Here is a 12546-nt window from a genome sequence, read left to right as displayed (position 1 = left end):
CCCAGATAAGGGAGCCTTCGAGGCCTTGTGTAGCCAAACGATGATGCTGGCTCAACACCTCCAGCCTTAGGTGCTGTTTTGCTTTTCCCACTACCACCAGATGCTCCACCACCACCACCATCACCATCAGTACCAGCTGGCAACGACCGCCCACGGCCTCTTCCACCAGACTTCCTCATTTTTGGGAAAATCTAACCAAAATAACAACTGTTATATGGTACTGTAAAACAAGGTAGAAGGTGTATATAAAATTGTTGAGAATTTAAATCTCCCTTTTTTGGGGGGAGACTGAACCAAAACTCATGTAGGATAGCTGCGGAGACACCATCACGTGTTTCTCAACACAAGCAGTGAATAGCCAGACCTTTCCCCGGGAAGGAACAACCACGGGAAGGGCAGCATCCAATAAAGGAAAACATCCAATACAGGAAAACCACCTATGCCAAGCATGGTATCCATCCACAGACAGCTGTTTCGGGGTGTTTGCCCCTCATCAGTGTGGAGTAGGAATCTGGCTATTAGGAGCAGTGCCTAGTAAAAGGCTGTGAAGGAACAGATGATTGGCCTCGGGGAGACCAAAACATCCAACACCGCGGAGACACCATCACGTGTTTCTCAACGCAGTGATCCAGAACACTGCCCCCATCCCTTATGGGAAATTTGCAAATGCATGTAGGATAGCTGCGGAGACACCATCACGTGTTTCTCAACGCAAGCAGTGAATAGCCAGACCTTTCCCCGGGAAGGAACAACCACGGGAAGGGCAGCATCCAATAAAGGAAAACATCCAATACAGGAAAATCACCTATGCCAAGCATGGTATCCATCCACAGACAGCTGTTTCGGGGTGTTTGCCCCTCATCAGTGTGGAGTAGGAATCTGGCTATTAGGAGCAGTGCCTAGTAAAAGGCTGTGAAGGAACAGATGTTTGGCCTCGGGGAGACCAAAACATCCAACACCGCGGAGACACCATCACGTGTTTCTCAACGCAGTGATCCAGAACACTGCCCCCATCCCTTATGGGAAATATGCAAATGCATGTAGGATAGCTGCGGAGACACCATCACGTGTTTCTCAACGCAAGCAGTGAATAGCCAGACCTTTCCCGTGGTTGTTCCTTCCCGGGGAAAGGTCTGGCTATTCACTGCTTGCGTTGAGAAACACGTGATGGTGTCTCCGCAGCTATCCTACATGCATTTGCATATTTTCCTTAAGGGATGGGGGCAGTGTTCTGGATCACTGCGTTGAGAAACACGTGATGGTGTCTCCGCGGTGTTGGATGTTTTGGTCTCCCCAAGGCCAATCATCTGTTCCTTCACAGCCTTTTACTAGGCACTGCTCCTAATAGCCAGATTCCTACTCCACACTGATGAGGGGCAAACACCCCGAAACAGCTGTCTGTGGATGGATACCATGCTTGGCATAGGTGGTTTTCCTGTATTGGATGTTTTCCTTTATTGGATGCTGCCCTTCCCGTGGTTGTTCCTTCCCGGGGAAAGGTCTGGCTATTCACTGCTTGCGTTGAGAAACACGTGATGGTGTCTCCGCAGCTATCCTACATGCATTTGCATATTTCCCATAAGGGATGGGGGCAGTGTTCTGGATCACTGCGTTGAGAAACACGTGATGGTGTCTCCGCGGTGTTGGATGTTTTGGTCTCCCCGAGGCCAATCATCTGTTCCTTCACAGCCTTTTACTAGGCACTGCTCCTAATAGCCAGATTCCTACTCCACACTGATGAGGGGCAAACACCCCGAAACAGCTGTCTGTGGATGGATACCATGCTTGGCATAGGTGGTTTTCCTGTATTGGATGTTTTCCTTTATTGGATGCTGCCCTTCCCGTGGTTGTTCCTTCCCGGGGAAAGGTCTGGCTATTCACTGCTTGCGTTGAGAAACACGTGATGGTGTCTCCGCAGCTATCCTACATGCATTTGCATATTTCCCATAAGGGATGGGGGCAGTGTTCTGGATCACTGCGTTGAGAAACACGTGATGGTGTCTCCGCGGTGTTGGATGTTTTGGTCTCCCCGAGGCCAATCATCTGTTCCTTCACAGCCTTTTACTAGGCACTGCTCCTAATAGCCAGATTCCTACTCCACACTGATGAGGGGCAAACACTCCGAAACAGCTGTCTGTGGATGGATACCATGCTTGGCATAGGTGGTTTTCCTGTATTGGATGTTTTCCTTTATCGGATGCTGCCCTTCCCGTGGTTGTTCCTTCCCGGGGAAAGGTCTGGCTATTCACTGCTTGCATTGAGAAACACGTGATGGTGTCTCCGCAGCTATCCCACATGCATTTGCATATTTCCCATAAGGGATGGGGGCAGTGTTCTGGATCACTGCGTTGAGAAACACGTGATGGTATCTCCGCGGTGTTGGATGTTTTGGTCTCCCCGAGGCCAATCATCTGTTCCTTCACTGAACCAAAACTCAGGCCCAGTACATAACACAACACAATGTAAGTGGCAGCAAGTGGCTGGCTGATACACGACAAACTAACAGGATGGAAGTATATCCACTTTGTGAGAATTTGAATCTCACTTTTTTTTTTGGACACTGAACCAAAACTCAGGCCCAGTGTATAAAACAACACAATGGAAGTGGCAGAAAGTGGCTGGCTGATATACGACAAACTAAGAGGATTGAGGTATATCCACTTTGTGAGAATTTGAATCTCACTTTTTTGGGGGGAGACTGAACCCAGACTCAGGCCCAGTGTATAAAACAACGCAATGTGAGTGGCAGCAAGTGGCTGGAAGATATCTGAAAAAATCCAAGGACTGTAGTACAATTTCAATCTCCCTACAATGATCTCAGGACAAGTATGGCAGCAATAAACAGGACTGCTGCACACAAAAGTGTGGACAAATAAACAAGATAACTGTGCAGAAAGGAGCAACAGGATTTTTGCTTTTAAAAAAGCAGTTGGTTTGCACAGCAGCGGTGCAAACAGCAATGCAGCTATCAGGGAGCCTTATAAGGCAGCCTAATAAGCTACAGAGCTGATGCACAAATATATAGCCTCCACTGTCCCTGCAAAAAAAGGTGGTGTTGGACAGTGGAAATCGCTACAGCACAAGCGGTTTGGGGGTTAATCTTCCCTCCCTAACTATGTCCCTTCTTCTGACGAAGCTGCAGCAACCTCTCCCTATGCTAAGATCGGCAGAAGTAAGATGGCGGTCGGCGTGCACGCCCCTTTATAGCCCCTGTGATGCCGCAGAAAGCAAGCCAATCACTGTCATGCCCTTCTCTAAGATGGTGGGGACCGAGACCTATGTCATCACGCTGCCCACACTCTGCTTCCTCCTTGATTGGCTGAGAAATGGCGCTGAACACGTCATATGAAACGCGACTTTGGCACGAAGATCGCCGTCCTCATGGCCGATCCCACACTAGGATCAGGTCGGGTTTCGGCGATTTTTGAATTTGTCCGATCCGTTTTGCTCAACCCTAATTGGGACCATGCCACTCCACAAGTCAGAAAGGATTTTTGTAAGTATAAAATGTGGTCTGACACGGCAGAGAACCTGTGGTGCATTATTTTACAATTTCTTTTTTTTTTCCCCCCTTCACAGTGAAGAGCGTCAAAGTCCGGTGGTGTTCGATGAGGGATCGCTTCAATAAGGACATGAGAGAAGAGAGTCGGGTTCAAAGTGGTGCTGCTCGAAAGATTTCCAAATACAAGTACCATCGTAGTCTCTCCTTTCTGAGGCCTGTGGTTGGTCATCGAACGTAGGTATTTTTGTTGTATTCCATGGTATAACATCTGAATTTTTCTTTTCAACAGGATATGTTGGCACTTTAAAAATTGTTATTTTTTTGTAGTAATGTTTTTCATTTCTTTTTAAAACAGAACCTGGAGCACAACCGCTGAACCTAGATCGTCCTCTGTTGATGCGGCCCCTCATCGAACAGTCACCAAACAGTCCCAGTCATCCAATAGCGATGCAGCAAGAGGGCAGGCTTCACAGGCTGGAAAACAGGCAGCTGGTCCTTCAGATTTTCCCCTGTCCAAGTCCTCTGCCACTGATTTTTTTGGCTCTTCTTGCCACCGGCAGAAGGCCTGGAACAGGCCACCCATGCCCGAGTTTGTTCACATAGGCCCGGTCTTCCAGAATGGCCTAAAGGCCGTTGGAGACAGAATGGAAAGTGGGTTTGCGCATGTGAACTCACTTTTCCAGGAAGTCAACCTATGCCTTGACTGCCTGGAAGCCGACCTTCAGAGACCGGCACAACATTTTTTTTAATGCTATAGAGCAGGGCATGTCTGAAAACCTTACGCCTGTTCTACAGCTGAATGTGATGCAGGCCTGCCATGCTGCTTACAGCCAGGCTATGCAGCAGACTCGGTACTTCCAGCAGCCACACATGGCATTTCCGGCTGTTCCGCCACTAACCAGGTTCACCACCATGCTGAGTCCTGCTGCACACCTGCCTCAAGCCACCACCATGCCAAGTCCTGCTGCACGCCTGTCTACCTCCACCGCTATGCCGAGTCCTGCTGTACACCTGTCTACCTCCACCACCATGCCGAGTCCTGCACACCTGTCTACCTCCACCTCCTTGCCGAGTCCTGCTACACACCTGCCTCAAGCCACCACCATGCTGAGTCCTGCTGCGCACCTGTCTGCCTCCACCACCATGCCAAGTCCTGCTACGCACATGTCTACCTCCAACACCATGCCGAGTACTGCTGCACACGAGCCTCAAGCCACCACTCCCACCCTCCCAAATAAAATAAGAAGCAAACAAAAGGCCAGTACCAGTTCAGCACAGCAAACCAAGAAGACTAGGACCAGCAAACTTACCCTCAAAACTCTTCTACCACCTCCACCCTCACCTTCCAATGACTGTGTTTTCTAATTTGTCTCTCCCTTCCCACGCTTTCGCTTTTAATGTGCCTTCCATCCGTGACCTCCCAGACCCCACGCATTTTGTAGGCCCTTCCCCTGGAACCCCTTCATCATCCACACATGCTAGCCAATCATCCCAGCTCCACACCTCCCATGTCCATCCTATTTCACCCTTCAACATTCCCCAAAGCTAATTTTTTTACTCTAATTTTTTATTGTTAAATAAAATTTTGCTTTTGTTTGCACATTCACTGTATGTGCTGTCGCCACACTTATGCGCCGTCGCCGCAAACACACACTTATGTGTATTGTATTGTTGAGGGAAATTGGAACAGGTGTTTAACTAGAGGTTTTTTATTATTTCAGTCAGCAAACATTACATGAACATTTAAACATTACAGGTACATTTTAACATTACAGGTACATTTTAGCGGCTAAACCATTTTGTCTTGCCATGACAGACCTGCATTATCAGAAACAAAATAGGCAGCAAATGTATCCCTCATTTGGGCAACTTCCACTGAAGTCCTCAGAGGGTGATCTTGGTAATCACACAATGTGGTACTAACAGGTTCCTTTAGTTCTAAGTTTGTTCGCTCTAGCCAGGATGTAGTTGTGCAGAGCAACACATGCTTTCACAATCTCATCAATAGTATCAATTTTTAGATTAATGGCTGTTCCCAAAACACACCATTTTGATACCAGCAATACAAAGACACGCTCCACAGTTCTTCGTGCCCTTGTCAGTCGGTAGTTGAAAATCTTTTTTGTGTGCTTTAAGTCCCGACTTGAGTACGGTTTTAGGAGGTTGGCACACATTTGGAATGCTTCATCCTCAACAACAACAAATGGCATTGGCAGTCCTTCAGTGTTGGGAAGAGGTTGTGGCGGTGGAAAAATTATTAGCATACAATCGTTGGCCCATGTCAGAGTTTTGAAAAGTCTGTGAGTCATTTCCTCGTCCAAAAGAGCCAATGTCAACGGCGACAAATTTAAAGTCAGCATTTGCAATCGCCATGAGAATGATAGAAAAGTATTTTTTATAATTGAAAAACTCGGATCCACTTCCAACTGGTTTCCTAATGCGAATGTGTTTGCTGTCCACAGCCCCCAAAAGTTAGGAAATGTACAAATGTCCATAAATTTTCCAGCATTTTCCAGCCACAGTTCAGTTGTTGGTTGGGGGAGAAATTCTGCACGAAGAACGTCACATAAAGCCCTGCAGGTATCTCCAACAATCCCAGAAAGGGTTGTAGCATTTCACCCACTACGTGTCTTGGGGGACACTCGCTTGGCATGGGATTTAAGCACTCAGGCACGATTTTTTCACTTAAACAGTCTATTCCGGTTTATTAAACGTCATAAACCATAACACAAACAGTTCATTATTTACATCAATGGAACACATTAACCATTGATAGTCTGTTCCAATGGCAGATCCGTGTATGCCCGTAACCCCTTGTTACCTGGAGTTACCTTACAGGAGCTTCGGCTCCATATACTGACTCCTGCCAGTGCTGGTTCACAGGGGAAAGCTGCCTCACTGGGATCACCGTCCTTGTGACCAGGGCACCTCGGATAGTCCAGACCCACAGTAGGAACTGTAGCCTCCCCAATACAGAAGCCGTCACAGGCTCTGTAGTTGCAGCCTCTCCATGTGCTTTCAGGAAGTCCAATCACAGGCACTTTCAACACACAGGCCATCAGTCCATGATCTTACCAGGTGCTTGCAGGACTCCAGTCCAACCCAGGACAATCCAACACCCTGACCATTCCAGGACTCACACTCTTATCAGGTGCTTGCAGGACTCCAGTCCATACCAGGACAATCCAACACCTCGTCCACTAAGTCCACGGTCTCAGGTGCTTCCAGGAAGACTCCACTCACAGGAGCTTCCAACACCGACCATTCAGGACCTTGTACAGGAACCATGTGACCCACACCCTGGTCACAATACATACCTGTAACCACTTCCCTAGGTGGGAGTGTGGGTGTGTGTGGCTAGTTTGACCCTCCCATCTCTCATAACTAGCCCTGCCAATCTCCCATTAGAACTACACAATCACACATGGGACTACAGGTCCCAGCACACCAACTTAACTTCAGACTGACAGCGCAGAGTGACCTCCTCTGCGACACACATACCGGCCATTTATAATCCTGCCGGACTTTCTCTCATCACCATTATGCCTCCAAGCGCATCTTGAAGCGCACACACAGTGCCCCCTGGCTGTAACATTGGTCACTGCACCACAGGGTGGACAGTCCAATCTGGAATTGGAAATGGAGAGATGATAATGTCTCTCCAGTAGCCAGGAATCTGCAGAACAGAAAATGGGAAAAAAAAAATCAGTACATGGCTTTTAGAAAAAAATGGAAAAAAAATCAGTACATAGCTTTTAGAAAAAAAATGGAAAAAAAAAATAAGTACATGGATTTTAGAAGAATCATATTATTAATGTGTTTCTTTTTCAAAATTACGTACCTCAGGGTCACCAACAGATGTTCCTCAGCAGGAATTGCTCACCGTAGCTGTGTGTTGTGCCTGGTTATGGATCCTCACACACGTTGCAGCAAGTCATTGAAGATCTGTTCCGACATCCTGGTGTAGATGAATAACTTCTGAGGGTTTGCACGCAGCTCAGTGTACAACGTATGGTAGGCTCCATAGCTCTCTCGGACTTCAATGATGGGGTGCTGCCAGTACCAACGCCAACGTCTTCTCCATATTTCTCTTTTTCTTTCTTCATAACAAGCAACAGCATAGGCATAATGTAAGTTCAAATCCAAATTACGATATAAGTTCTCCATGCGAAGATCCATCTTGCAGCAGGATACAGCAGCAAAAGATGAGGATTTCATCTGTACAAGGGTCTATATAGAGAATTTCTGTGAGACATCCCCATTGGACTTGGCTTGTGTCAAGGAAATTCTCCTGGAAAAGCATTGTCGTATCGAACGCAAGCGCATAAATAACGCAAAAGCATGCAAACGCAGTGTTTTTTTGCCGTCATGCGTAAGATGTTGTGGATAAAAAACGCTGCGTTTGCGCATGCGGATGATACACTGCAGACTCAAACGTTAATGTGAACCTAGCCTAATGTATGCTAATGTTTTCAAGTTGGTTTACAAATCTAAGTGTCTAATATTGCTCAGTTTGCATATATTCATATTTGGGACCATGTAAAATTTGGAAGAGTCTTTTGAAGGAGTGTTACTGCCATGTTATGGGCACATCATGTATATCTACCATGTTTTGGTTTTTAGTGTTTTTAATATTGTCTTTTTGTTTGCATTGTTGATTACCAAATAAAAACATTGTCTTTTATTTTTGATTTCTGGTGATTCCTATTTTTCAGCATGTGTCTCTCCCTTTGTTTCTTCAAAATGTCCAGCAACTGGACGCTCCAGTGAAAGTTGCAATGTCTTTGCCCTAGAAAGCCGCAGTCCTACTGGGAATGTCTTTGTATGGACTTTTTTATTTTCACTTGTGTCAGAAAGGCTGTTTTTGTTTTACTATTTTGTCTGTATGTTTTATGAAGAAATAAACCACCCAGAGACTTTCATATAAAGTGTTTTTGTGTCTACCTCGGGAAGAAGCTGAGTGAGCCGACCTTCCACAGTAGAAATAGTCTAGTGGGGCTCTGACACCTCTTCCACTACAGGCAACCCACAAGATGGAGTTTCCACGTGTCAAAAAAGTGTTAGTAACATCATCAGCAGTAGCAACAGCAGCCACAGAAGCCACAACAAACTTGTCACAGGCTGCAATAACGTGAGGTCAAAGCAGTACACTAAAAACCAGTCTACGTCTGGGGTGCAAAAGTCATGGGAGATCCATGTTTTGTTCATCTTGATGAAAGTTAGTGGGTTTACGCTTTCAGGGGACAGCCGGATGCGCTTATCTGTCAAGACATCACCATGCAGCGCTGAAGACACATTCTGAGAGAATGCTGGCTGCCGGGCATGACAAAACCTCCAAGGCGTGACAGACAAGCTTTGGACACTCTTCCATTTTTGAACACCAAAATGCAAGAGGGTCCAAACCCTCCCTAATGGCATTGATATTGAGCTCCAGATACTCCTGCATCATCCTCTCCAGTCTTTCACTATGTGTCAGACTTGTACTCTGTTCTGCTGATGCATGGACTGGTCTAAAAACTATATGAAACGACTCACAGAAAATGCCTCTCACACTTACACTTCCAACGATGTTCCTGGGGTTGAAGCCTAGAACTGCGATGCGTACTGTGTGCCTCACTGCTGTCTTGGGGAAAACCACTCTTACGATTGTCTACAAGCGTGTTTTGATACTCCAGCATGAGCATGTCCCTTTGCAGAGGGGGAAGCATCTGGCAAAAAGTACTCTTTTACCGTGGATCTAACAGAGTGGCAACCCAGTAGCCAGCACTATTTCTAATCCTAACAATAAGGGCATTATGTTGCACATTGTGCAGCAAGAAAGTGCTCAAGTGTCGGGCCCTTCCATGAGGTCAAAGTACATGGTGTGTTGGGGGTGGGTTAATGCTCAAGCTTGCTTCTTCCATCCCCTCCCGCCAGCCACAGACAACAGAGAGGGGATCATTATCCTTTTCATCTGACAGTTGCCTGCCCATCATCCCTTCCTCCTCCAATTGTTACTCGGCTTCTGCACCTTCACTAACAGCTTGTCTGGTACCATCCAATTTATTTTAATGATTTTCTATTATTTTGCTTCAAAACTTTTCATTTTCAAGGGAAGAAGTTTCGCTGGTGTACGTTATCTGATGCTGAGCAAAGAAAATGTTCTTATCTGGCCCGGGCTCTTCAAAATGTGTTGTCTTCCAGTGACCCCTTCTCTCGAGTATCCTGTGTCCGAGCTCACAATACCCAGGACTGCATGACCAAAATTAGGGTGAGATGATTCCAACCTCATAGTATATTCAGACCTTCAGTTAAAATTAAAAAAACAGGGATATAGTGCTTTTAGTTTGTACATTGTGTAGGTTGTGACATTCACAAATTTTGAAACATGGACTAAATGATTATAAACACATTGTTTCTAATTTTGGTCCATGTACTGCTTTTTATAGAACCTTTACAGATTGTTTGTCTAAATGTTCCAAATCATGATTTTTTTTTACCTCGATGGTCTCTTGTACTGTCATGTTTTTTCTTCTAGGGAAATAAGGCAGATGCGGTATCCCTAGATTCAGGTGATGTTTATACTGCAGTCAGCCTTTTTGACCTGGAAGTGGTGGCAAAGGAAGAACATACTGAAGGTATCCAGTTGGTCACAGAAATGTGTATTTGATAACTTAACAGCAACTGAAAAAATATAATAATAGTTTTTGAAAGACTGGAGTTATTTAGAATTAGACGTCCTACCAAATGGCAGAGTTGATAATATATAAATTTCTATTATGCATTTTCTGCTGCCAAAAGGAAAAGTGACTTTGTATTTGATGCTCAAAACACATATTGTTTGAAATAACATGCTAACTTGATCTAAATCAGAGGTCTAAAACCCGTGACTATCTATAACTTTGTAGGAAAAGCAAAGAAAAGTGCTCCATGTATGTACCGATCAACCAAGTGAATTAGAACAATATGAACGGTGCTCACTTAACGAGGTTGTACTAACCATGCACAATGCTGGAATTAACGTCCGAGCTCCCCCGGACTGCTGCTCCATTAACCGTACACTCCCACTGCTAAAAGCACGGAGTTGGATGAATGAACAAAGGTAAAAAACAGGGGCATCTACTGCAAGCAGAAGGAGGAGGCAAGTCAGGTAGGATAAAACCTTTTATTACACTATGCGTTTCAAGCACAGTTCTGCTTCTTCATCAGGGATATACAGGCCATAGATAACCATTACCTTTTTACACGCAGGTGGTGACATCAGAATACATATAAAATTTGATTGATCACTCTATTATTACAATGAATTAGCAAATAAAAGCTATATTTTGTTCACAGAATTCTGACATTTCAAATACAATGGATTAATTGTTACCCCGCCAATGACGCAAAAATTAAAGAGAAAAAATTTGAAAAAAATAATTTTTTTTCATCATTGATGGATGTATTCAAAATATCAGAATTCTGTGAACAATATACAGCTTTTATTTGCTAATTCAATTTGTAATAATTGAGTGACCAATCAAATTTTATATGCATTGTGATGTGACCACCTGCGTCTATAAAGGCTGATGGTGATCTACGGCCTGTATACACCTGATGAAGAGGATGGCCCGTCCTTGAAACGTGTAGTGGCATACAAGATTTTATCCTACCCAGGCCTGGCTTGTCTCTTCCTTGCAGCGGCCAGTAGATGCCACTTTCCTTTTTTCCCTTCATTTATCTACAACTTTGGGAACCCAAACACTTGAGCCAATAGTTTCTTTTAGAATCTGCATCTTGGTTTAGTTAGTACCTGATCTATTCTAGACCTAAGGTTTCACCTTTCCAGGCATGCCTGTTTAACAGTTCAACTACATGTGCCTCTAAACATACAGTATGTTGTGGTCCATACTATTCATTTGAATAGGAGGCGGATTTGTAGTATCCTGCTGTTGCCACTTTCAGAAGACGAAACAGCTCCACAATCAATCAGTTCCAGCCGGCGGTCGCTGTCGCCAACACTGAGAACAACTGATCGACGGGGGTGCCGGGTGTCGGACCCCAACCGATCAGATATTGATGACCTATCCTAAGATAGGTCATCAATGAAAAAGTAGTGGGCCACCTCTTTAACAAACAAACTTTGGGTACAACATGCAATCACAATATCAGCATTATTATATGTAAATGTAACAAAACTACTAGATTTGGAATAACAATGTAAAATTAAAAGACATGGGAAAAAGGGATTCAAGAGCTCTGGAACATGCTCCAAGTGCAGATCCAACAGTTAATTTCTCCTGTCTAGGAAGCTGTGTGTTTGCTGTAGCTGTTGCTCGTCATGGTACTCTGAATATTCGTAATCTGAGAGGGACGCGCTCTTGCCACAATGGAGCCAAGTGGACATCTGGATGGAATATACCATTAGGATTCCTTCTTTCTAAGAACCTGTTGTACTGGGATGAAGAACAACCTTTGACTAAAGGTAAGAATACAATTAATTGAATTATCTGTCTCCGAATATATATCTTTCAGTTTCGTTACATGGATAATATTTGCATCTTATCTAATATTAGTTGTCAGCACATACTTCAATGCAAGTTGCATTCCTGGTATCGGAGTATTTTCTCCAAATCTGTGTGAATTGTGCCAAGGACCAAAGTCTTATGTTCGAGAAAAAAATCACTTCTGTGAAACAAGCAGCAGTGAGCCATTTTCGAATTCTGAGGGCGCTTTTAGGTATGTATTAAGTGGATATTTTACAGATATTGTAGAATCTAATTCTACATCAGTATACAAATGAAGAAATTCTTTTAACTATAAATGTAAAGGAGGAATATTTCCACTTTCTTGAGCTATGCTAAAATCCTCATTTAACATACAAAGATATAATAGGGAGTAATGTACAAAGGGCCCATAGACAACGAATAGAGCAATGGCATGCATATCCGGCCACCACTCCATTCTAATGGGTTATTTCAGAACCCCGTTCTTGGGCACATTTAGGGCATAGTCATCAAATTCCCAGTGGTCAGCAAGTTACCACCTCTACTGTGGACAAATTCTAATTTGGCGAGTTGGAA

At 44.6% G+C, this 12546-nt stretch overlaps 1 protein-coding gene across 1 annotated transcript in view; it reads left to right on the top strand.

Moving 5' to 3' along the window:
- LOC143815210 (serotransferrin-1-like) overlaps positions 1-12546 on the top strand; it is a 166909-nt gene that overhangs the window by 60166 nt on the left and 94197 nt on the right. The window contains exons 2-5 of the mRNA XM_077294224.1: positions 9595-9752; positions 10020-10119; positions 11772-11948; positions 12040-12202. Coding sequence (XP_077150339.1) covers positions 9595-9752; positions 10020-10119; positions 11772-11948; positions 12040-12202 — 598 coding nt within the window. The remainder of the gene's footprint in view (positions 1-9594; positions 9753-10019; positions 10120-11771; positions 11949-12039; positions 12203-12546) is intronic.

This window comes from Ranitomeya variabilis, chromosome 1 (assembly GCF_051348905.1).
Source record: "Ranitomeya variabilis isolate aRanVar5 chromosome 1, aRanVar5.hap1, whole genome shotgun sequence".
Classification (NCBI taxonomy): Eukaryota; Metazoa; Chordata; class Amphibia; order Anura; family Dendrobatidae; genus Ranitomeya; species Ranitomeya variabilis.
Note: the sequence above shows the minus strand (reverse complement) of the source record. Positions and strands in the feature narration are given on the sequence as shown.